Consider the following 24,133-nt stretch of genomic DNA (forward strand, 5'->3'; position numbering starts at 1 on the left):
GGCGGCGGCTGCGGCTCTTGGCCTCCCGCGGCGGGACCGGGAGCTCCGCCCGAGGGCTGCGGGCCGTGCTGGAGGGACCGGCTGCGGAGGGACCGGCGGCTCCCGCCCCGTGAGCCGCCCGTGCCCGGGGGTCCCCGCGGGGCCGCGCTCGGGGCCGCGCGCGCGTTCCCGCCGTCGCCATGGACACGGCGCCTCCAGGCGGGGGCGCGCGCGGCCGCGCCGCTGAGGCCAGGCCCCGCCTGTTCCGGCGCGCTCCCCGCCGCGTGTGGACGCGCGTGCCCGGCGCTCGGGGCCGTGCCCGCCGTGCCCAGCCATGTCGGCCGCCTTCAGGAAAGCCGCCAAGGCGCGGCAGCGCCCGCACCGCGAGCGGGCCCAGGTCAGTGCTGGGGGCCGGGGGCCTGCCGGGCGCTCCGCGCTCCATCCCCGCGGGCCCTTCCCGCTCTCTCCCCCTCACGCTCCCGTCTCTCCCGTAGCCCGCCGCCCGGACGAAGCTCGGCTTGCTGGAGAAGAAGAAGGATTACCGGCTCCGTGCACAGTGAGTGCGGCCGTGAGGGTTTCCCCGGGCTCTCTCCGAGCGCTGAGCCCCGCCGGGGAGGAGCCGGCGCCTCAGCCGCGGTGAGCGCGGAGAAGCTGCTGAACAGCTCGTGATTGTTGTTTTTATCCTCCCCAGTGACTACCACAAGAAGCAGAATGTTCTCAGGGCGCTGCAGAAGAAAGCGCTGGACAAGAACCCCGATGAGTTCTACTTTAAAATGATACGTGCGGAGGTCAAGGTGAGATCCTCCATTGCCTTCAAGCAGGATTACGCTTCGTTGCTCTAAGTAACATTTTTCCCCCTCTTACCTTGTTTTGATTTATATGTATGAATTAGTAGATAAATGAGAAAATTGGTTTGATGCCTGTAGAAGGCTTTGAAGAAAACGAGGGAGAAGAATCCACTGTTAGGAGGCCCCACAGGGCTCTTCAGGTAGGATGGGCTGTCTGTAAGTGCTCTGTTTGTCTGGTTGTAGGATGGAGTCCATGTAATAAAGCAGCAAAAGGATGAAATTACCCCGGAGCAGGCAAAACTGATGAGGACACAGGATATTAAATACATAGAAATGAAAAGAGTTGCAGAAGCCAAGGTAATAACTCATATTTTTAGTCTTTTCTAGTTTGCTCAGAATTTTACTGTGTTCCTATTGTTGCTGCTGGCTGTTGTGTTTGTTCAGTAAAGTTGGATTTATACAGTGCTGGAAAGCACAATGGAAGTGTCAGTGGAGTGCTGGGTATAGAGCCTAAAGGTGTGGTGATTATCAAAAATGACACTGTGCATTGTTATAAAACAGTGATTTTTACATAAATTTCAAGACTAAAGATGTATTCTTGCTTAGCATGTTCACAGAGAAGCCATGAAGTCCCTAAGGTTGGAGGAGTGCTCTCAGATCATGAGGTCCAGCTGTTCACCCAGCCACCACTGTGGTCACCACTAACCTGTGTGTCCCCAGGTGCCACAGCCACACGCCTTTTGAACACTTCCAGCCATGGTGATTCCACCATTTCTCTGGGCAGCCTGTTCCAACGCCTGACTTCCCTTGCAGGGAAGAAATTTCTCCTAATACCAAACCTGCACCTCCTCCAGCATAGCTTGAGGCTGTTCCCTCTTGTCCTGTCACAGCATCACAGAATTAACTACGTTGGAAAAGACCTTTGAGATCATCAAATTCAACCTATGATCTAACATCACCTTGTCAACCAGACCATGGCACTTAGCATCACATCTCTGTTTTTTAACACCTCCAGGGATGGTGACTCCCCCACCTCCCTGGGCAGCTCATTCCAGTGCCCTGAGATTTTTTTTTTTTTAATGTCCAGCCTAAACTTCTTTTGGTGCAGCTTAAGGCTTAAAGCTTAAACCTTTCATTCTATCAGTGGTTGCCTGGGAGAAGAAACCAGCTCCCACCTGGCTACAACCTCCTTTCAGGTAGCTGTAGAGAGTGATCAGGTCTCCTCTGAGCCTCCTTTTCTCCAGGATAAGCAGCTCCCTCAGCTATTCTTTATAGGGTTTGTGTTCCAGCCCCTTCACCAGCCTTGCTGCTCTTCTCTGGACACATCTGAGCTCTCAATGTCCTTCCCAAACTGTGAGGCCCAGGACTGGACACAGCACTCGAGGTGCAGCCTCACCAGTGCTGAGGACAGGGGAAAACACTTGTTCCTTGAGAGAAGTGACCAACTGCCACCAGGCCACACTCTCCTGTCAGGGAGTTACAGAGGATGAGAAGAAGTTACAGAAAGTTACAGAGTATTCTCCTCTCCCAGTTGAGGAGAATAATCTGCAGTAGACTGTTGGAATATGGTAGGCTGGCAATCCACAAAAATACAATCCTCTTCTGAAGATGTTGTATGCTCTGATGTTCATTCACGAAACAGAATCAATTCTCACTGGGGATAAAAAAAAAATCAAAGCTAGTTTTAAACTTTCCTTCATGCTTTTGCTGGTGGTTCCATGGCAATCATTCCCCTTTGCCAAACAGGGGACTCAGTCGTGTGTGTGTGGATGTGTGGACTGTGACCCTCTGTCTGGAAAGGTTGTGAAGACATGTCATAAGTCTAGACTAGATGTGTTTTCAGAGACGGAAAAAGGAAAGAGGAGCTCAGCTATTTGTAACCCCGAGGAACAGACAGAAATGTCCTGGGGGGAGAGTTGATTTTACTCTCTCTGAACTTGGCCAAACTTGGACTTTCCGCAGAAAATCGAGCGCTTGAAGGCAGAGCTCCACCTGCTGGACGCGGCGGGGAGCGGCCCGCGCCGGCATCTCTTCTTCGTGGACACCAAACGGGAAGGTGAGGCTGCAGCCGGTGACAGAGCTTGTTCTCTCACTGGTAACGTGCCTGTCATAAAAGAAAGACACTTTCTAAATTATTTTTAAAGGAATAAAAGTTCTAGAAATACTTTTTGTTTACTAGCTGAGACATCACTTGTGCAGGAGCTGCATTGCTGGGGCTCCTGTTGCAATGTGTTTGCTTATTGAAGGAGTCCTTTGGATTTTATTCCTAATTTTTTTTTTCTGTATAGTTCAGGAGTTTGATATTGCTGCTCACCTGGACACTGTTCCTGAGCTCGTGGATAGAGTGTACAACCGACCAACCATTGCAACCCTGCAGAGAGAGACAGTGAAGGGACCTACTGATCCTGTCCACCTAAAGGTACTGCTGCTGTTTATCCTGCAGAGTTCTTCGTGGTTTACAACTTTTATATTACAAGCACTAAAAAGGATTAATTGCACCATTGTGGAGGTGAACAAAATTGTTTTCTTGTCATAGTCGAGATGGCCACTGCACTCAGAGTGCTTCATTAAAAACTTCAGAGGGCCCCAAGCATCAGCACCATGTTATGTAGAAGTCTTTCATACCTTTTCCATGTAGCAATCCTGTGGGCAGCTCCACACAGCTCTGGCTCTTTCTCTCCTTCTTCTCTCTTCCTTCTGCAGTTCCAGCTCGCTGCTCTCTGTCCCTAACCCTGTCTGTCCCTTGTGCAGTGGCTCACCTTACCTGTCCCTTCTCCTCACAGCACAGCCAGCAGACTCCAACTGGACTCTACCAACTCACTCTTATCACACCCATAGCTGTGAGGGCAAGGCTGTTCCCACTCTTTGGTAATTAACACAGCTGCATTATATCAGAGGCAGGATTGCCTTTAGACTATCTCTTTCTTCCCACATTTTCTTGAAACTTTTATTGGTGACACAAGGCAGTAGTGGATGTCACTCAATCACCAAGTGACTGCCTGGAGCCTGCAGTCACATCTTCTCCTGATCTAACAGAGTACTCTTTCCCTGTATCCCAGTCCACTGTGGGGGGACCACCATAAACTGTGATGTACAGGCCAGAAAAGAGTGCTGTGGATCTCATTAGGCAGTGTCCCTGCAAAACTGAGGTATTTCTTCTCTATAAAGGAACATATACTTATGGGACTATCTTTTCGTTAGGCTGCTGCAGTTTCAGGTGTTATTTTTTTCAGCATCCACTGTTAAATCTCCCCTTACACTTCCCCAAAACCCCTTTCACTCCTGAATTTGGTGTACAGCAAAAGCTTATTCCAACACAGATGTCTCTGTTGCAGCATTCCTGATCTTGCATTATTTTTTAGTTTGGTTCTGAGCCCAAAGTGGCTTGAGATTTGTCTCCTCACTGTCCTTCCTCAAGCCATTTAAGCTATAGTCTCACTTCCTGGCTTTCCTAATTTGATTTGTATCATGATTCTTCAACATGAATTGCTTACATAATCAGCTTTGATTCTGATGTTTTAGTATCACAGAAATAGTTACACTTGTCTTTACTGCTGAGGTTCTGCTCAGGTAACTCAGATCTGTTGGACAGTCCTGTGAGTACGAGTCAGTTGTGTGTAGGGTAAAAATAGTTGTCGTAAAACTGCCGAGTGGTAAATTTTTAACCTGTTTTTTCTGACTCAGGTGTCAGATAATAAACACCCTGTGGTCCCTTTCCTCCTGCCAGCTGTCTCAATTTGACTTGTCAGTAAAGCAGTTGGACGAGTCGTACACTGACTAGTTTTCTCCTAAATGTCTGAGTCATATTTTAAGCATGTTGGGATCTGTTCTCCTTAATTTAATTACTTAGATCACACCTGCAGTAATGCTGTTCCTGTGCTGGGAAAGCTATCCACTCTCATTAGGCAAACTTGACCCAACAAGTTGCATTTTGAGAGGCCTGTGCAGGCTCTGAGCACTTCAGGAATTGCTCTCTGGTCTGTCCTTTTTTTTTTTTTTTTTTTTGTTCTCCCTCCTCTGGATTTTCATTAGGGAGCTAAATATTTTCTTGTATACAACATTGAAATTTGGAGGATTTAGACCATTATGTCTTGTTCATCTGTGTCTTAAAACAGCTTTTTTTTTTTTTTTTCCTTGTTTCCAGAAATTAGCCCAGCAGAGGAAGAACCAGTATGACCTCCTGAGGCAGCGCATCGAGAGAGAGAAGGCCATGTTTGTCATCTCCCAGAAAATCCAGACACGGAAAGATCTGCTGGTGAGGGATTTGCTTCTGGTTCTCCCAAGTCTGGTTCTGCTCAGGCCATTAGGTCTGGTATTGGCTGTGTCGTGTATGGTGTATTTGTTTCTTCATTCTGGTTTTGCAGTGGTAGCTCCTAATGATAACTAATCCTCCTTTAGTATGAAAAAAGCAAGGAGATGAAGCATTCCAGTAAATTCTATCTGCTAGTCCAAGTCTCACCTTGTCAGCAAGGACAAAGACTCAGCTGTAAAATGGTGCTCACAAGGAGTCCAAAGTAGTGTCACTAGGAGTCAGAAGCATTTCTGTAAGTTATGAGGAGGTCTTAAAACCCCAAACGACCACAGAAATTACTTTGTCTCAGTGGGACTCCTGTTCTCTGGTGCTTGTGAGCAAAGCAGATTGTGCCTGACAGCCTGAAGGGGAAAAGAGCAGATAAAGTTAAAATCCCCACCTAAACACTGCAAAGTGACCATTTTTCTTCTATGGTCAGACCCAGACAGGCACTCTGATTTCTGTGGGTAAGTTGTTTTTTTTTTTCTCCTTGCATTGCAGCAAATATTTATACTTGTTCTTTTTTTTCCAGGACAAAACTCATAAGGTAAAAGTGAAGAAAGAAACAAAAACTGGTCCAGCTATTTACAAGTTCAAGTTTCAGCGGAAACGTTAGGGATGTCATGGAATAACTGTTACAGTCTTTGCTCAGGAAGGAGGAGCCACATCCCCTGGAGAAGGGCTGGTGCCAGCCTGCTTTTGACTGCAGCTCAGTGCTTTGTTAAAACAAATCACTGTGGGCCTGTGGTAGCCATCAGTGTGTTTCATCTAATTAATTGATTAATAAATCAGAGTGTGTTCTCTTGATATTTACAGTGGGAAGCTGTGAGGTTTGCCTAAGTGTCCTGGTAAGATGCACCATAAAGAATCAGTGAACAGTCAAGGTCATGGTGGGTTAGGCACAGCCCAAGGACAGGGAAGATACCTGGGGATTGTCAGCTCTGGGGCTGAGCAGGACCTGTCCAAACCCATGAGAGTGGAGCTCAGCTTTTTCAGCTGTTTTTGCAAGCAGGTTAAAGGTGAATTACCCTCGAGTCGTTTCCCCAACATCCCCCAATCCCTCTCATTTCCCAGCTGCCCTATTCCATTGTGTGCTTTTCCTTCAGAGTTGCTTTAGTTCAAACTGAGGCAGTGCCAAAGTTCTGTGCGAGGAGAAACAATGCAGCAGCCAAGTGCAGGACAAGGGATTGTCTTCTGGGTTGTCCTCGGGCCGTTGCATTGCCAGGGATGGGGGAAGTGCAGACACATCCCGAGTGTCCTGGAGCAGCCCAGGCACGTTCAGAGAAGCCTCCGTGTGAACATTCCTTTTCTTATCTCTCTGCTGTCCCTGCCAGCGATGAGCACATGGTCTGCAAGGGGGGAAGGAGGGAAAAAAGATGCTCTTCTCAGGCCCTCAGCTACTTAGGACCTTTCCCAGCAGCTCAGCGATGTTTTTACATGCTTAAACACAGCTTCAGTTGTTCCTGCCGTGCAGAGAGAGCTCCGGGGAGAATCTTCCTGTGGAGCATCCACGGAGTCTGCGGATTCTGTCACAGGGTGAGCGGGAGGGGAAAACAAAACCCTGTGTGTGGGAACGGTTCGGTTCGGTTGAGCTCAGCTCAGTCCAGTTTGGTTTGGTTGGGCTCACTCTGGCTCGGCTCAGTTCGGTTTGGTCCAGACCAGTTCAGCTCAGTTCAGTTTGGCTCAGTTCAGTCCGGTTTTGCTTGGTTTGGTCGGGCTCAGTCTGGCTTGGCTGTTTGGTCCTGTTCAGCTCAGTCCAGTCCGGCTCAGTTTGGTCCAGTCCAGCTTGGCTCCTTCTGGCTAGGTTCAGTTTGGTGCAGTCTGGCTCGGCTTGGTCCAGCTCGGCTCGGCCCGGTCCGGTTCAGCTCGGTCCGGTTCAGCTCGGCTCGGCTCGGCCCGGTCCAGTTCAGCTCAGCCCGGTTCAGCTCGGCCCGGTCCGGTTAAGCTCGATTCGGTTCAGCTCGGCTCGGCCCGGTCCGGTTCAGCTCAGCCCGATTCAGCTCGGCTCGGCCCGGTCCGGTTCAGCTCAGCCCGGTTCAGCTCGGCCCGGTCCGGTTCGCTCGGGCCGAGCCCCGCGGTGCGGCGGAGCCGGCGCAGTACCGGTCCCGGCCGGCAGGCGGCAGCAGCGGCGCGCGGCGGGGCCGTGTCCCCCCGGGGTCACCGCGCCCCTCGGGGCGGCCCCCGCCTGGGAACGGAAATCATCCCTTCGGGCTGACGTTTAAATAGAGAAAATCTTTAATCTGCGCCCTTGATTAATTCTATCTGCCTCCAGAGCCTTGCTGGAGTGGCCGGGAGAGCCGAGCAGCGGTTCTGCCGGGAGACCCTCCAGGAATCCTGGAGCAGGAATTGAAGAGCCCGGCAATCGCCTTGTCCACCTCTGTCCCGCTGCACGGCGAGTGCTGGGATGGGCACCAGTGCCCTGTTCCCTGCAAGAAAGGCATCTCTTCCCAGTTTGGTGCCATGGGATGCAGTAGGCAGCTGTGAGGTCACTGGTGGAGGGCCACACTGCTTGTCCTGGGGGTGGTGGTGTCCCCTAGGAGCTGGAACCAGCCAGGACACACAGTCCCGTGATCACAAGGTGGGGTCTGGGTGGCAGAAGTTGTGCCTGTTGTGATTCGCTTTTCCCTGGGAAATCATGAAGGTTTTAGCGAAGGGAAAGCAGAGCACTGTTACATCTGTGGTGGTTCCTGCTGGAGCCTGACCTCCAGAGCCTGGGTACAAGCCCCACAGCCTGTGGAGTGGTTTGTCATCTTGTGGCCAAAACAGAATAAAAGGAGGTGCCAGCTCTTATGCACAAACATTTTTCACCTATTCCTGCCTGCGATGGTGAAGGATTTGGCAGGTGCTGATCTCTGAACTTCTACATTAGCAGACAGGGCTGACTCACAGCTGCTGCCCTGCAGAGTTCCCAGTGGCTTCCAGGAAAAAACATCCAGACCTTCTCAAAGACCTTGCTCTTTGACTCCCAAAGCTTTTAGCTTGGTATCCTCATACTAAAGCACTGAAATGTTTCTGCAAGGATCTGGAAAGAGCCAATACCTTATAACTGATTCAAAAGCCCAGCTCACTGGGTCACAGCACAGGATTTTAAAGTGAGACATGGGTGGGATCTGCCATCCTCTAGCTGGGCCCTCATGGGGAAGGACAGCGAGAAAATGCCCGCAGCTATTTTTTGTTTGTGATAATTATAGCATCAAAAGCTGAACCAACAGGTTCTTTAGCAAGGAGATTCCCTGCAGCTTGAAAGATACAGATATCAAAATTCCCCAGAGATTCGCAGCTCAGATTTTAGGTGACTCAGTAATATTGTGCCATATAATAATCTTGTGTAATTCCTTGTTCAGGTCCTGAAGAACTCAATTGATAATGAGTGTCTATAAACGTTAATAGCAGACTACACTTGCAGGATTATCTCTAGGCAGCTGCAGCAATATATTTTACTAGCAGGAGAACCATCACCAGCCCTTAGGCTTCTCAGCTGCTTTCCTGTAGGCCCCATTTTCCTGAACCAGACTGGAGAGCACAGTGGGGTCCCTGGGGCATGGTAACAGCAGCTGACTTGCCTGGGGAGACTTTGGATCCCCCCAGAACAGCCATTGTGGGGGTCTCCATCAGTGGCCATGAGTTAGGAGAGACCCCCAGAGCCTTTGGAGACCCCCAAGGCTGTGTTCTTTCAACAAAGGAGAGCAGGGAGGCTTGATCCCACCCATCCCACTGCCCACAGTGCTGCCCTGTGTGTTACCATCGCTTCCCAGGCACCCTCTGCATCATCCCACTGCTCACCAGCAGCTGCTGCCAGTCCAGGGTCACAGTGGCACAGGGGACTGGGCTCAGGGTCTCCAGCTGCAGGAGTGGCTGCCCTGGCCCTGCTGTTCCCCAGGATCCCACAGCCAGGTTCAGCTGAGGTGCCTTGCCCAAGGGCACCAAGGAGAAAAGGGTGGCGAAGTTCCTCCACTCAAGCCTGAGCAGCTTCACAGCAGGGAGTTGAAAGAGCAGAATGTAAATCAGGAATGACTAATTGCTGCTCAGCATGGCTGCCCTGAACCTCTCTGCTCCACAGCTCCCTGGCCACCTGGACCTTTCCCCACCGGATTAGGAGCAACACACAGAGCTGCTGATGTCTGGGAAGAGCCTGCTACTGTCCCCATTCATGCTGCCACTTTTATACACAGCCGCCCATTGCCCTCCAGGCAAAACATTCCCCTCCAAATCCCATTGCAGAAGGTTTCAAATAAATAAAGAAATACCTGCTGCTGCTGCTTCTGTTGAGAGATGCCAGGCACCAAGAGTGGACCCGGGGCTGGGCAAGGTGAAAGCAGCAAATATTTGCTTTGTGGTCTCACGGTCGTGCACCTGAAGCCGTTAGTGCCTTGAGAGAACCCAGGTGAGCAGCATTGCTTCAAGCAGGCAGGAGCCCATTATTTAGTGAGAAGCTATTCCCAGGATGTCCCTGGCTTGGCAGACCTGAAGACTGCAATAGTGAATTAGTGCATACAGATCATCATTTACTGAAACACAAGCCCCGATGCACCTTTCTAGGGAAGCACTAATTTATTATGCATTGTTATTAGCTGCAGCAGGGCCTTCATTAGAGCTAGAGTTAAGGTCTGTTTTGGCTGCCTCATCAGCATCAGTGAACTGCGTCCCTGCGAGGTTTGATACAATTTAATTAACCTAATTAAAAGCTCTGATTGCAGAGATGATTGGGGTAGAGCCAGCAGCAACTGCATATTTATAACGAGCTAGAAGGTGTGGGACTGGAGCCAAATGATATGCATCTCTAATGAGCTGGTGCTATTGAAGTGTGGATTTGGAACACTAACATTTATTTTTGGCAACAATGGCCAGTTTATCTTCATGATAGAAACGATCACGGGTTGATTTGGTGTAGCAGGGAGCTCTGCACTGTGCTCCCTGGCCTTCTCCAGACCACTGGCAGGCACACAGCAGCACCCACAGCCCACTTGCTCCCCACTGATCTCCCCCACAGCACCGCCAACACCTTCCCCTGCAGGCACAGCACCCACACACAGAGCCCTGCGGGGACACAGCGGGGACAGCGTGCCCCAGCCCCACAGAGCAGTCCCAGACAAGCCCTGGAAGATGCCAGCAAGTTTCCCTTCCCCAGCCACCACCTCCTGCAGCCCCACATCCTCCACCTCTCTCCCAGACTTCCTGCCCCACAGCCAGGCTGGGCTCCTGGTGTGGGTAACCCACCTCTGTTACTCCTCTGGGTATCAAATGCTCCATGCCCTGACCTGCTGGGCACAAGTGCCCAGGTAACACAAAGCAGTCTGGAGCAGAGATCATCCCCAGCACCTGGCCCTGGCTGACCCACAGCAGCCAGAACCTCCTGTTCAGTGAGGGAGAGGCTGCCAGCCCCTCCAGCTGCATCAGAACAGGGGGTTCCTGGCAGCCCAGGTCAGGGAACCGCCATTTCTGGGCTGCTGTCATCTCAGTAGTGCCCCTTCTCTCTCCGTGGTGCTTTAGGGGTCCAGTGCACCCAGCAGCAGCAGCAGTGGGACGTCCCAGGCATTCTGAGCAGCCAAGGAACAGCAGCGAGGCTGCCGAGCCACTTGGAAAATTTGATCCATGCTAATTACGCCGAAAAAAGCTCTTCTGATAATGAGTATGAAATGGAAGCGTAGCTAATACTCATCTCTGAGTGCCATTAATCTTTAAAACTGGAACAATAAGTGAAAACACTGCAGGGCATATGAAGCAAGGTGTGATTCACATCTGCTCCTCCATGGCCGCCTGATTTATTGGCACAAGGCAACTTTCCTGCACTGTTTCAACAGAGCTGCATTACATAACACCACGGGCTGCTTTCCTTTGCCTGCCTTTCCAAGCAAAGTGTCTCCTCAGAGTTTTTAGTGGTCTTCTGTCCTTTCCTGGCACGTCTCAGGAGCACAGGAGATGAGTCCTCCAAAGCCATGACTCTCTCCCAGGTCTTGGCCTCTCCAGAGATGCTTTTCTCCTCCTGGCAGTGACAGCTGTTGTGGCAGCAGGGACACGGTTCTCCAGCCCTGGTATTACTGGGTATACTGGTGGGGCAAGGCAGGAATGATTCCCAGGGCACTGTGCAGCCAAGGGGGCTGGAGGGCGAATGGAGACAAGGGGATGGAGGCTCCCTTTCCATTCCTGCTGTGACAGGTGCTTGCAGATGCGCCCTTTGGAAGCACCTGGGCTCCCTGTCCTCTCCCTGCACTGCACAGACACTCTGTCACTAAGCTGAAGCTCTCCAGGCCCCTCTGCCACTCAGAAAGATGCATCCGTCTCACTTTTGATGCCTTTTATTTTCAAATAGCTCTCTCTGGGACTTACTATCTTTTATTTAAATTGTGGATTTGCTGAAGTGACCTTTCAGCTGACTCTGAGGAGGGCTGGGTAGCTGCAGTCCCAGGAAGACTGCCGACCCTGTGGCTTTGAACAAGTTCAAAGCATGGCTTGCCTTTTGGCCATACCCCTCAATAGTGCCTTTGCATGGATTTTTCTCCCACACTCCTGAAAAGACATCATCAGAGACATTTCCCCTCATGGGCTCTTTAATATTTACAATGACTTTGTGAATAGATAATATATTCCACCTTTTTTTTAATTTTTTTTTTCTCACAGCCTTTTAAAAGCACATACTCCCTGTGCAGTTGGAGGGAGCAGTGGATGGAGTGTGCTGGCTGCCTTTGAGGCTGGAAGGACAAACAGATCTGGAGGAGAGATGAGGATTGCTCTGAGCCCACAGCTCCTGGCACTGTCCTGGGGCAGCCACAGACCTGGGGTGGCCCTGCTGAGTCTCCTGCTGCAAAAGTCCTCAGAACCTTCCTCTCACTGCTGACTAAGCCAGGGCTGATCATTTTGGTAGCTGGAAGACAATCCAAATGCAAAACAAAATGCTTCTAAAAACTGTCCCATAGATTGCCATGCATCTTATAAAGCCTGGCCACGGGCTTAAGTATATCAGAACCATATGGATGCTTTTTGTCAAAATCGTTCTAAACAAGGAAGGCAGCAAGCAGCCCACAACCCAGAAGTGTCATAGATGTACTCGTGAATGCTTGTCCGTAATTTAGTTTATTCCAGTCTGCAAGTCCAGGAGGGACTGTCAGATCCTGTGTTCTGATCCTCTCTATGCTGCCATCCACTGCACTTCACCCAGAGAGCCAGGACCAAGTCCAGCAGCTCCAGCTGGGGTTTGGGTTGTCAGTCCTGAAGGAAGCAGCCTCAGGAAGGAGGGCTCCTGATGGCCCAGAAGTGCTGAGGGGAAAGATGCCTCGGTGTTCCCAAGAGCTAACTGGGATCTCTGGGGCAGGGGAAGGCAAGAACTCCATGACCCTTGGCATTTTCACTTGGACATAAACTTCCCCCTTGCCTCAGACCTGGTGAATGAGTAAACTACAGACCTGTGTGAGCAGAGCAGAGCCAGAAATGTCAATGGAGGCTTCATGCAGGACTGCAGGTTGGGTGAGAGGACCCTGAGCAAGGAGCAGCCTCCTGCCACAACTAAACAGACCAGGCCAAGTGTTCTTTACAGCAATAATCCTTCATGGCCTGCAGAGATGGCCAGACTGGTTTTGAGGCTCAGGGTGACAGGGCTGGCCTGAGGTAGCCCCTGAGGTGGGCTAGCCATGGTGAGGCTGGTGAGGCACACAGCTGTGCAGAGGGGCACATTTTTTTCAGTCCATGTTGCCCTAACAAACAAATGTCCTGGGATACAGACAATAATGTTTTTATGAGACCCTAAATTCTAAACTGAAATGCTCTTTGTAGTGGACTAATAGCCAACACGTGTCCCTTCATCTCATGCTGAACTTTTGTGGTCCTACAAGGGTAAAAAAGGCCCTGGTGAACATTTACACTGAGCACTTTGTTCTCACAGATTTGTAGAGCAAAGAGAATAATGTATTGAGACTCTCAGCCCGTGCCAGTTTGGCTTCATTTGTCCTTCTGAACTTGCCCTGAGAGATAATGTTTCCTTCTAATCTGCTGCCGTCCACCTACAGCAGGGACCGAGTGAATAATTCCCCCAAACAAGCCTTTATTCTTACAACTCTGCCTGGCCCTAACCCTTTCTCCCCCTTACAGAGTAATTGTTGTGTTCATTACATGCTAATAGCCCGTGCTGTGTTCCAGCCCACACTGGCTGCGGCCACACAAACGGGGCTCAGGCTGTGCTGCTTTGGGATAATGCTGCTCTTTTGGCATTATTTGAAAGAATGTGCCAGGCCCTCTGAGCACCAGGCAGGCTCTGTCCCAAGCCTGCCCGCCCCAGAGCACAGGCCAGGTGCAGAGGCTTCCCAGGAATCAGCACATCTTCCAAGGAGTGAGGCTTTTCTCTCCACACATGATAATAAAGTGACTGTCACTCTCCTGTAGGAAGGAGGCACAAGGAAGAGGAAACAAGACATCTAAGTCGCCGGTTAATGAGACAAATATTTCCTATTCTTTTCTGTTCAGGTGCTTATGTCACCCTTTCACAATGATATTTTAATAAGCCTTTTGTAAGCTCTACAAATTGCCTTTTATATCTGCAGGAGAAGGGAAGCTCCAGGGGATGAGCAATGTATACATTGAATACACAAGAATTCAATCCTAGCCTGCTCCTGGAAATCACTCTCCAGAGACATCTGGAATGGGTGCCCCTCTGAAAACACCCAAGGGAGAGGTATTAATAATTTTAGTGGTGGTTTCACGATGCCTTTCAAATGGGACAAAGCTCAGGCGAGGTCAGACCCCATGGTCAGGGACTGACAGGCAGCTTTGTTCCTTTGTTCCTCACCCCGCTCCTGAGCTGAAGGAACGGCCAAGGGTCACTCTCTGATACCTCCCAGAAGGCTGCAGAGACAAAAGCCTTCAGACTGCGCTGGTCTAAACCTTGGAGTTGGCTGACACAGTGTGCGAAGGGGAGGCTGCAGCAGCTCTTCCTCGGTGCCAAGGGGATGTGTTTGTGTCTGACTGACACCTGTCTGCGGTGTGGGTGTCACAGGGCACATGCCAGTGCTCAGGGGTGGGACAGGGAGAACACCCACAGGTGCAGGGGAGCTCACACCTGTGCATGTGAGCACGCATGCACAGGTGCTGTGTGTGCCGAATGCAATCTGTGTGGGCTGGCCACGAACTAGTCCATGCATGGCAGGGGGGTTTCTCTCCAGGAAATGTAAAGGGGAAAAAAAAAAAAACAACCCTTTCACGTGCAGGTTCACACAGGAGCGTGTGTATGCAAAACCAGGCAAGTATCTGCTGTACACACCAGCCCCAGTGTGGGGACAAACCCCGTACAAAGCAGCAGAAAACCCAAAAAGGCACCCAGAGAGGCATCCTGCACTCAGGGCTCTGCCCTGCAGCCCTACACAGCCCTGCCTGCCCCAAACCTCCTCCCCAAGCCCCTGCCCTGTTCCCAGGGCTCCTGAGCTCCCAGCTCCTCTGCCAGAGTGCAGCATCCCCGCACAGGACAGCGTGTTCTGAGAGAGCAGAGGCTCAGGAAGCCCGAGCAGGAACGGCAGTATCCTTTGTGTATCATGAGCCTGGGCTCCTGCCAAATTCCTCTGCACCCACTGCCTCTATTAAACGCGTCAATCATTTCTTGGCAATCCAAGCCCCAGAGAAGAGTTGAGAGGCAACTTCAGGCAGTTCAGTGGCTTTCATTAAAAGGTAAAAATCCACGCTGAGCAGGAGCTGGGAGCAGGACTGAGCTCTGTCTGCACAGAGAGCAGGGCTGCCAAGCCCTCCCTGCTGAGGGAGAATAAGGGGCAGCAAACAGCAGAGCTTCCCATGGTCACAGCCTCTGTCAGCCTGTGAAATCCCCACAGTGGCCTCTCTGAAGGACAGCTGTAGATCCTTGCATGTGGCACTCAGTCTTGTTGGGTGACTGGGAAAGCAGAGGGGACTGAAGGTCGTGAGTTCCTCCTCATACTGGAGGCACCATTAAAATACTGCTTCCTTATCTTTTTTGTTTAATACACAGGAATCACACTACCATGTGTAGACTCAGTGTTTGTTAATTCTTATCTATTTACAGCCTCTAACCAGCAAAGTAGAAAATGGAGGTGTCTCTGACTCTTTCCAAGGTTATTTAAGTGCTAATCACCCAATAACGAGATGACACCCATATTATTTATACTTTTGACCCCATAATTGACCACCCAAGGTCGGGAGTGTGGACCCTTTCATCTAATAAGAAAAAAACACCCGAAACCATGAAGAAGAAGGACTTAGACAATGCCCTAAATCCTCCATATTGCCCCATATATAGTCTAAAGCCTTAAAATTTAAGTTTCCCATAGAGGGGGACAGTCAAGGTGCAGGGGATGCAGGAATGGCCCTGCATGACTGCCCTGGTGCAGCTGGGCAGGGCTGGGGGGATCAGCAGGCACTGCACCCCTGGGGCAGCAAAAACCACCAGCTCCTGCCAGCCAGCACAGGGCTGGAGTGCAACTGGGACCAGCTCTGGAGCTGAACCCTGGGGAGAACCTGGGGGGTTCATTCCCCACCCTCCAACAGCTGCAGTGGCCAGGGGGCTGGCTGGAAAGGTGCCCTTTGGGCCACTGTGCCAGGGCCAGCAGTGCTGGCACCAGGGAGCAGCAGGGCTCTTGGGAATAGAGCAGGAAAGTCCAGGTGACTCAAATATTCCTGGCACAGAGCACAGCTGGTGGCAGCTGAGAGAGAGGAGGACAAACAGGCCAGAGTGGAGTCTGGGCACTCCTGTGGAGCTCAGAGGGTGGGGATGAGAGGCCTGGGGACACCATCAATGGTCACAGGAGGAAGGAAGAGCAGGAGGGGGCCAGGCCACCAGGGGTGGTGGGTTCAGGGATGGTGACAAGAGGAGCCACATGGACACTGGTGTCCTGAGAGGCTCCCCCCTGCCAGGAGCTGCTCTGCTCAGGCCACTGTGTCTGCCTGGCCACATCCACAGGGCTCCTGAGAGTCGCTGCCTGCCTGTGCCACTCCCATTCAGGCAGCTGTCTCCTCTCCTGCTGCTCTGTTCCTTCCCTTTGCCTCTTCACGCAGTTGCTTTGATCTGCACTCCAGGGGCTCGGTGTTAAAAATTAATGTTTCATGGATGTTGCTGCCCATGGCTTGGAAAATAGCTTTTTTTCCCCCCCCCAGGTGGTGGCTCACACCAGCTCCTGAAGGACTGTTCTGCTCCAAGTTAAAGACAGGCCAAAAACCCCTTGTGTTCCTCATGCCTTGGTTTAGGGCAGGATGGGACCTGCTCCTGCCCTGCAGAGCTGTGCTGGAGGGGGAAGCTGGGGCTGCATCCTGGTGCCCAGGCCATCCCAGCAGGCTCTGCCAGTCCCCAGAGCAGCCCTGCCCTCCTGCCTGCTCTGCCAGGGCTCACCTCTGATGCCTCCTCTGTGTCGGTGAGAAAGGAGCCATGGACACCATGGGCTCATTCCCCTGGGATGAGCAGAAGGACCAGAGCCAGGTGGAGTTTGCCATGCTCTCCATGCTCTCTCAAAAGGGCTTTCTCCCCAGGTTTCCCTACACCCAGCACTCAGCAGAGAGCACTGGTTGTCCCAGCTGCTGACAAAGAGAGGAGTGAGCAATTCCCTCCAGCGCCATCTCCCCTCACAGCCTTATCCAGGCTTTGCTGGTGGTGCAGGGGCTGGCAGGGCTCCTGTGCCTCTCTCTTTGGGAGGCTGCTCTGTGCAGTGCCCTGGGCAGGCACTGAGTAGGTTTACAGCCTGGGAACATCCTGGGTCCTGTCCCCTGTGCCTCTCTCTTTGGGAGGCTGCTCTGTGCAGTGCCCTGGGCAGGCACTGAGTAGGTTTAGAGCCTGGGAACATCCTGGGCCCTGTCTCCTGTCCTGCTGGGTGTTTGGGGAGGGAAGGGATGCAGCGCCCGGGGCAGCAGGGTGGGTGCAGCAGGAAGTCAGGCTTGCCAAGCTGGGTGTGTAACATGTGGGGATGCTTGTCTGGGCTCCCAAAGCATTTTCCAAACACTTTAATTATAGTGATTTATATGGCAAAAAGTGTGGGGGCGAGAGCTTGGGAAAGGCATTAGCAGGTTTGTTCTGAGGGCTCTAATCAGAGGTAGGCGATGGGGAGAGGGAGGGTACAGCACCGGGGCTCTACCTTGAACTGCGGCGTCAGGACAGGTTTGGAGGATGCAAAACTTCCCAGCTGTGCCAGGGATGTGCTGAGGGCATCCCTGAGGCCTTCGGCGCTGCTCTGGGAACAGCCCTGGCATCAGGAGCTGCAGCAGAGGTGCTGTGCCTGTCCCTGGTGCTGCTCGCAGCCCAGCTCTGCGGCCCTGGGCCTTTCTGCCCCACCAGCACCTGAGCATCACCTGTGCAGGCACAGCCGGCCACAGGGGAACGTGGCACACAAACCTCTCTACTGCAGCCGCCACAAAACCATCAACGATTCAACGGCGACTCAGCGTCCTCATTGGTGCTGCCTTGAAAATTACTAACCTTGCCTGGCTTTGTTTTGCAAAACGTCGTCCTCGGGTCTCCACCAGGGCCCAGAGGAGCACACGCACACCCGCGGATGGCAGATGGAGAGACGCCTGTCCCTGCACGGACAGCAGCTCCTCCAGGAGCACACAAACCCCTGTGCGGGCTCAGCCCAGCAGCCAGGACAGCACTCCAGCTCTGAAATCTCTGAAATCTCTGAAATCTCTGAAATCTCTGAAATCTCTGAAATCTCTCCCCTCCGAGCACACCATCGCTCCTCCGGAGTCGCAGCAGGGAATGGGGACAAAGGCCGTGGTGCCCGCAGGCCCCGGGCAGGCCCTGAGCCCTCCGAGCCCCGGCACCGCCGCTCTAATCCCCCTTCTCCGCCTGTTTGCTGAGAAATAACCTTCCGCTGTCCTTTCTGACAGTGATGTTTGCTGATGGGTGACATCCCCCACAGCCAGGCCTGCCCCGCACACCGCACGGCCCGGCGGCGCGGACAGAGGCAGAGGCCGGCTCTGCGGCTCGAAGATGCCCACGAGCCTCCCTAAAACGCTTCCAGAAGTGTCAGGGTAGGGGCCAGCCCAGCCTCTGGTGGGAACAGAGCGAAAACAGCGCTTTAAATAACCCTACCTCGGCCGGCCGGGGGCTGCACTGTCACACAGCAGCTCCTCGGCTCCTCTTCTCTTTCCCAGGAGAGGTTTCTCCAGAGGTTTCTCCAGAGGTTTCACCGGCGTTCCACAGCCCAGCTCCTGCCCAGGGCACACAAAGCTGCACCACCTGGGGAGGATTTGCTGATACAGGGATAAGCAATCAGCGCTCTGCCCACAGGCTCACGTTATCACTTAATTGAATGCGATTGATTGAGAAGCTAAAAGCAGCCTTGGCTCAGATGGTGCTGGGGAGCAGGGCAGTGTGATGAACCCTTAAAAGCATTGGCATCGAGGGCTTGCTCTCCCAAAGTGTCTCACATCTCACAGTGCTCGGGAACCAGCAGCAGGGCAGTTCCAGGGGATGTTATTTCGTATTTCAAGCCTGCACAACCAAGCTCTTATTCTTGCCCTGCTGCCCTCAGTGGGCAGGCTCTGCTCCCACAGGGATTTCAGGGGAAGGAAGTGTGCATCTGCAGGGCGATGTGGGGGCAGCCAGGCTCTTAAGTGGTCTAACCACAGTGTGGTCTCCCACACTGCTGGGAAGGGAGCCCAGACGACCTGTTGCCCAAACACAAGCTTCTGTGTGTGAGCAGCTGCAGCCGGGGCTGCCTGGGAACCTGCATCCCCGAGCAGAGCTGGAGATGGGGGGATCCAGGAGCAGCATTGTCACAGCTGTGCCCTATGAGGGAGTGGGACAGACACTGAGGTTCCTTCAGGTGCAGGAAAAAGGGAGGGAAGCAATGGGCAGCTGCACCTTTGCCCATGGCCGAGCTGAGAGCAGGCTGGGAGCCAGCTGAAAAGTCCTGGATGCAGCTGGCACACAGCTCTGTCTCAGGCTGCTGGGGTATCTCCACACCAAACAACAGCATGTGCTCCACAAACTGCTTTTCTGCTGTGGTCCTCACCATGGGATACCACAGGGGTCAGGGATCTCTGTTTACAATGCTCCTGCCCACACATGCTCAGCCTTGGCTCACCTTGCACTGGTCTTTCTGATTTGATTGCATTTTCTAGGAATTCAATGCTGGCATCCCTGCAAAAGGCAGCACATTCTTTATTAACTATGCTGCTTTCTTGTCTACTAATTAAAATCAAACTATATCTGATACACACAACATACTTTGCAGCGAACGAAACCTCCTTCCCCAATCTGCTCTCTGAAGCAATTTATTTAGCCCACTGAGCTGAAAATAGTGCAGCCCTGAAAAGACCCCAGGGATGCTGAGGGCCCAGCTGGCTGGAACTTCTCCTGGGCTCACCTTTTTGGTTTCATTCCAGCCTAGAGCCAGGGTCCCCCAGGGCTGAGGGGAACAGTGAGGGAAAAGTGATCCCAAGGGAGCAGCTCATGGGAAGGTGAGCAGCAGCAGCCTTGGCTGCTCCTTTTTGGCTCCATCTGTCTCCTCTGCCACGGGCCTGGGTGCCACCAATGCCACCAGCAGGTTTGGCTGCCTGGGGAACAGGAGAGGAGGGGTTTCCTCAGGGTGATGCAGTCCCTGCACGAGGGCACAGCATGAGGGACACGGGGAGCAGGAGCCCAGGGCAGCCCCTCACAGGAGGGTCCCAGCAGTGGCAGCCCTCCAGCAGCACTCCAGGGTGCACCCACAGGTGTCTCAGACCCTCTGGCTCAGGCAGAACCTGCCCAGATCCCATCCCTCTGCCCAGCAGCACTGGCAGGTCCCTCTGCCCACAAGCACTAAAATACAGGCACTGGGTCCCCAGGAAACAGCACAAGGCCCAGCACGGAGCAAGTCACCCAGGAAAGAGACTCAGGAGAGAGGGGCCAGTCCCTGCCCTGTGTCTCCTCAGTGATGCCACTACTCTCAGACTTTTTATCCTTAGGGGAAGGGTAAAGTTTCTGCAAAAAGACAAGGCTTCCCCTGTGGTCCCTGTGCTGGGGCTGGTAGGAGCCATGTTTGCAGTAATACATCACGGATGGGAGGCATGGAATGATGTATTGCCCTAATACATCACCATAGCAACAGCACTCTAATGATGTATTATTGTAATGTGTTACCCAAGTGCCCATTGCTGTGGATGATGTATGGTGAGGGTGGCTGTGCTCTGCCAAGCCCAGATGCAGCAGCAAAGCTCTCCTGACTGCCAAACACCTCCAGGAGTGTCGCCTGCCCCTGCATGGGATGCACCGGTGGCTGTTTGCTCCCACCCTTGTGGGCAGAGGTGCTGCCTTGGCACCCAAGGGTGGGGGAGCTCCCAAACTTGGTGGCCAGCACAGGTTCTCTGGTAACTACCAGGACTGTGGTCCCTTTCCTCCCTGCAGCCAAGCTACAGTGTCACTTGTGGAGCCCTGAAAGGCAATTTTAAAAGCATTCCTCCCCTGGCATTTGGAAAATCCAGAAGGGGAAGTGACAGGCTGGTTTGTGCTTTTCTCCAGCCCCTTCCAAGGTATTAAGGCCACACAGTGCTCCGGGTTTGATCATTAACAATGAAAATACCAGCTGGAATTCTCCTGCTGCCTGTGACAGGGACAGCATTGTTTCCAATCCACACTATCTTTTTGACCATTCAAATGCCATCAATTCAGTCACCCCAATGCGTAGGACAGTTATCTGAAATGTTTTCCCAAACAGCTTAGTGACTATAGAGCAACAATTCATGGCATTGCTTGGGGACATCTGTGCAAAGCAACGCTCAGTAAAGAGCTCGTGGCCAGCTGAATGCTCCCTGTGTGGACTTCAGATTCCAGAGAGGAGCAGGGAAGCTGGCAGACAGAGAGACTGAATGAATGGCAGGAGAAATCATTTCATCTATGCAAATCCATGCCAAGCTCTCAGTGCAGCTGCTGTCAGTGGGGAGCTCTGCCCCTCTGGACTGACATGGAAGGAGATTTTATTGAGCACTGAGACACTCTCTCTGCTCACTGTGCAGGGGCTGCAGCCTCTGGTGTCCTCCACAGCCACCACAAGCACCCAGGTGAACCCTCCAGGGCAGAAGCAGGGCCCAGTGCAGGTTCTGTTCTGTGGGATGTCCCTCTGCTCTGAGATTCCCAAGCCTCAGAAGCCTCTGGAAAGTAGGAGCTAATGGCACTCATGGCTTATTCCTTCACGGAGCAGCAGCAGCAGTGCTCAACAGTGCCTGTCTCAACACAAGTCCTGGCACAGGCTGCCCAGGGCAGCAGGGGAGTGACATCCCTGCAGGCTTTGGGGACAGTGCAGCAGCAGCCCTGTCACTGGGGTCAGCAGACACCTGGGAAACTACAGATTGTTCAGGTCACTGTAAGTACCCAGAGCTGAGGGGACAAGGTGCTTCAGAGACCCAAAACTGTTGACACCCCAGAGGGAGATCCCCTGGCACAAACCAGAACCCCAGTGTGGCCACAGCAGAAGTTGAGATGTCAAACCTGCTGTCCCCCAGGGCTGTGTCAGGCTTCCCTCAGCTGTACCTGTCAGTGTGGGTGGAGAGGGATGCAAGAGGCCTCCCCTCCCTGAGCTGCCTTTGCTGCACCTGGGCACATTCCAATCGTCTCTCAACATTCCAGCAGTGACAAATTACAGGATCTTCAGCAGGAAAGAAAAAAAAAAAAAAAAAAAGGAAAAAAAAAAAAAAAAAGGAAAAAAAAAAAAAAAAAAGTGAATCAGAGTGACCAAAAAAGGCATGATTGTATTATCAATAATGTTTCCAGTGGCTGATGGATGAGGACACCCAAATGATTTTTAAGATTTCAGTAGAAACCCTCCAAATGGCAGCACAAAGGCAAAACGTTTATTAACCCAGGGTCTCCTGAGAAAATCCTCCAGGGATGTGCACAGCCATGCCAGGCGTGGGCCAAACGTGTGCTCAGCATCATGCAGCCCATCTAACAGGAGATGGGACAGGATCTTTTCCTCATTCCTGCAGAGACAGGAGGGGTCCTGAGAGTGCCCCAAGAGGGATGGACAGACAGACACACTGCTCCATGTGACCCCCACTGCCTTTTTCCTTCCCAGGGCTCAGTGCAAATCTTCCTAAACAGCTCTGGGAACAAACAGCTTTTTGAAAGCTGCCCTCTGCTTTCACTAACATCAAGAAAAAGATCACCTCCTAATTCGTTGGTGAACTAAATTTGCAGAACAGGCATCGTGTCTTAAAGATAATCATTCCCCTCAAAAGGCAGGCACAGCCCTCGCCCTGTGCATGGCAGGACATTCAGCTGATGGTTTTGTGATGCCACATATCCAGCCCAGCCTTGGAAATGCTGTCGTGCTGGAAACATATTAGACAACATTGTCATGTATTGAAAATTGGCAAATCTCCAGGCTGGGGCTTCAAGGGATAATTTGTAGATTGAATGTTAATGAATATTATTGTTGTTATCTTGCAAGGCTGTGCTGACTTCACTCTGTTGCCCATTGCACGTCTTGATTTTTACTTTTTTTTTTACCCCTATAACAAGCAGCATAGGCAATTCCAGCCCAGCTGGTAAGTCAGGCAGCCAGTTGAAGAGACATGGGAAAAGGTGATTCTTTCTGTGCCTATGCCACTGCCTCCCCAAACCCTGCTGCTTCCAAGCCCTGCTGACACAGGATTGTTGTTTGGAGTCCTCTCTGTCCTTCCTGCAAACTCACCCAGCCTCAGCAGAGCTGCCCCAGCCATGTGGAGGTTAGGAGCAGGCACCGAGGGGATCCCCAGCAGCAGAAATCTTCTTTTATCTCTACAGGGAAAGAGGCATGGAGGGGAAATACTGACATTTCTCCAGCCCTGCTCTGCCCTCGGAGCTGCAGTGATGCGGCTTTGCTCTCGGAAACCTTTTTGTGCCAAACCTCAGAGCAGCAGCTCAGCTGAGCACACCTGCAGCAGGTGATCCAGTGTCACCCCCCTGGGAGTGTCCCCTGCAGCTCAGGGGACCCTGCCCTCCCCAGGGACCACTCACAACGTGCCGCAGCCCACCGTGATTTATGTGGCACTTGTACAATTGATGTGCTTTGTGCCTGGGGACAGTTAAATGGTAGCTCTGTCATTAGTTTAAGCAGAGGTTAAAGGTGATCAATAACAAGGGTTTCACGCCCAATTGATCACCCCCTCGCTATTTATTTCTGCCTTTTGCTTTCCATTCCACGGTGCTTTTAGAAATAGTAATTAAAGACATAACAAGGGTTCCACTAGGCAGAATATCAAACACTGCAGATATTGATTCGATTCTCTCCCTTTTAATGACGTTGACCTGCGCCTGTCCCCAACACCAGCCAGGCTGGGCCAGCCTGCAAGGCACAGAGCCCTGCTGGGGCACAGAGCCCTGCTGGGGCAGAGGGTGCAGAACAGTACAGGGCTCTGGGACTGGCACTTTTTAGCTGTCAGGTCCAAGCCTGAGGCACTCAGTGCTTGGCCCATCCTGGGAGCACAGACCTGGACTCTGAGGTCAGGTTTGGTGACAGTTTTCATCCCTTTGCTCCCAAATGCTTTGACACCCGAGCCCTTGGCGTGGCGTGGGGAAAACATCATGAGGACTGTCCTGAACGCTGAGCATTCTCAGGCTCCTGGCACCGCCAGCTCTGCAGAGGACACAGACACACGGCACGTGGACCTCGGTCCTGAAGAAGAGAAATTCAGAGCTGCATCCTGAGCCCAACCTGGCAGGAATGAGGGCAGGGGACAATGTCCAACCCCACGGCTCCTCCAGACAGCTCTGCCAGATCCATGCCAAGGGCCATGTGCGTAAAAATAACCCCGTGAGTCAGCCGGGAGCTGCAGAGACGGCGCTCGGCTGCGCTTGTCACCGGGAGCTGCAGCTCCGCGCGGCTCCGGGCTGATGGGGAGCGTTCCTGCGCTGGGTGATGCCCTTCCACAGCGCTTATCCTCAACACCAACAGCCCGTCCTGCTCTCCACAGCCCTGGGCAGCACGGTCCGGAGCACTTTTACCACGCCAGGGACACTTTTACCACGCCAGGAGCGCGCCCATCCCGGTGAGAGGGTGAAGAGCGCAGAGATGCTCCGTGCCCGCAGCGCAGCTCTGAGCCGAGCACACGGGAACGCTCTTCCCCACCAGAGGGACAGAGAAATCCCTCTGCAGCTCTCGCTGCTGCAGCTCTTTTT

At 52.6% G+C, this 24,133-nt stretch overlaps 2 protein-coding genes across 2 annotated transcripts in view; one reads left to right on the forward strand and one right to left on the reverse strand.

Moving 5' to 3' along the window:
• LUZP1 (leucine zipper protein 1) overlaps nt 1-24,133 on the reverse strand; it is a 380,667-nt gene that overhangs the window by 22,997 nt on the left and 333,537 nt on the right. The window lies entirely within an intron of this gene.
• On the forward strand, nt 243-5,865 carry UTP11 (UTP11 small subunit processome component). Its single transcript, XM_066335083.1, has 8 exons — nt 243-376; nt 474-535; nt 671-773; nt 1,011-1,124; nt 2,730-2,823; nt 3,056-3,186; nt 4,912-5,022; nt 5,591-5,865. The coding sequence occupies exons 1-8, from the start codon at nt 314-316 to the stop codon at nt 5,672-5,674; spliced, it is 762 nt and encodes a 253-aa protein (XP_066191180.1). The 5' UTR covers nt 243-313; the 3' UTR covers nt 5,675-5,865.

This window comes from Sylvia atricapilla, chromosome 24, assembly GCF_009819655.1.
Source record: "Sylvia atricapilla isolate bSylAtr1 chromosome 24, bSylAtr1.pri, whole genome shotgun sequence".
NCBI lineage: Eukaryota > Metazoa > Chordata > Aves > Passeriformes > Sylviidae > Sylvia > Sylvia atricapilla.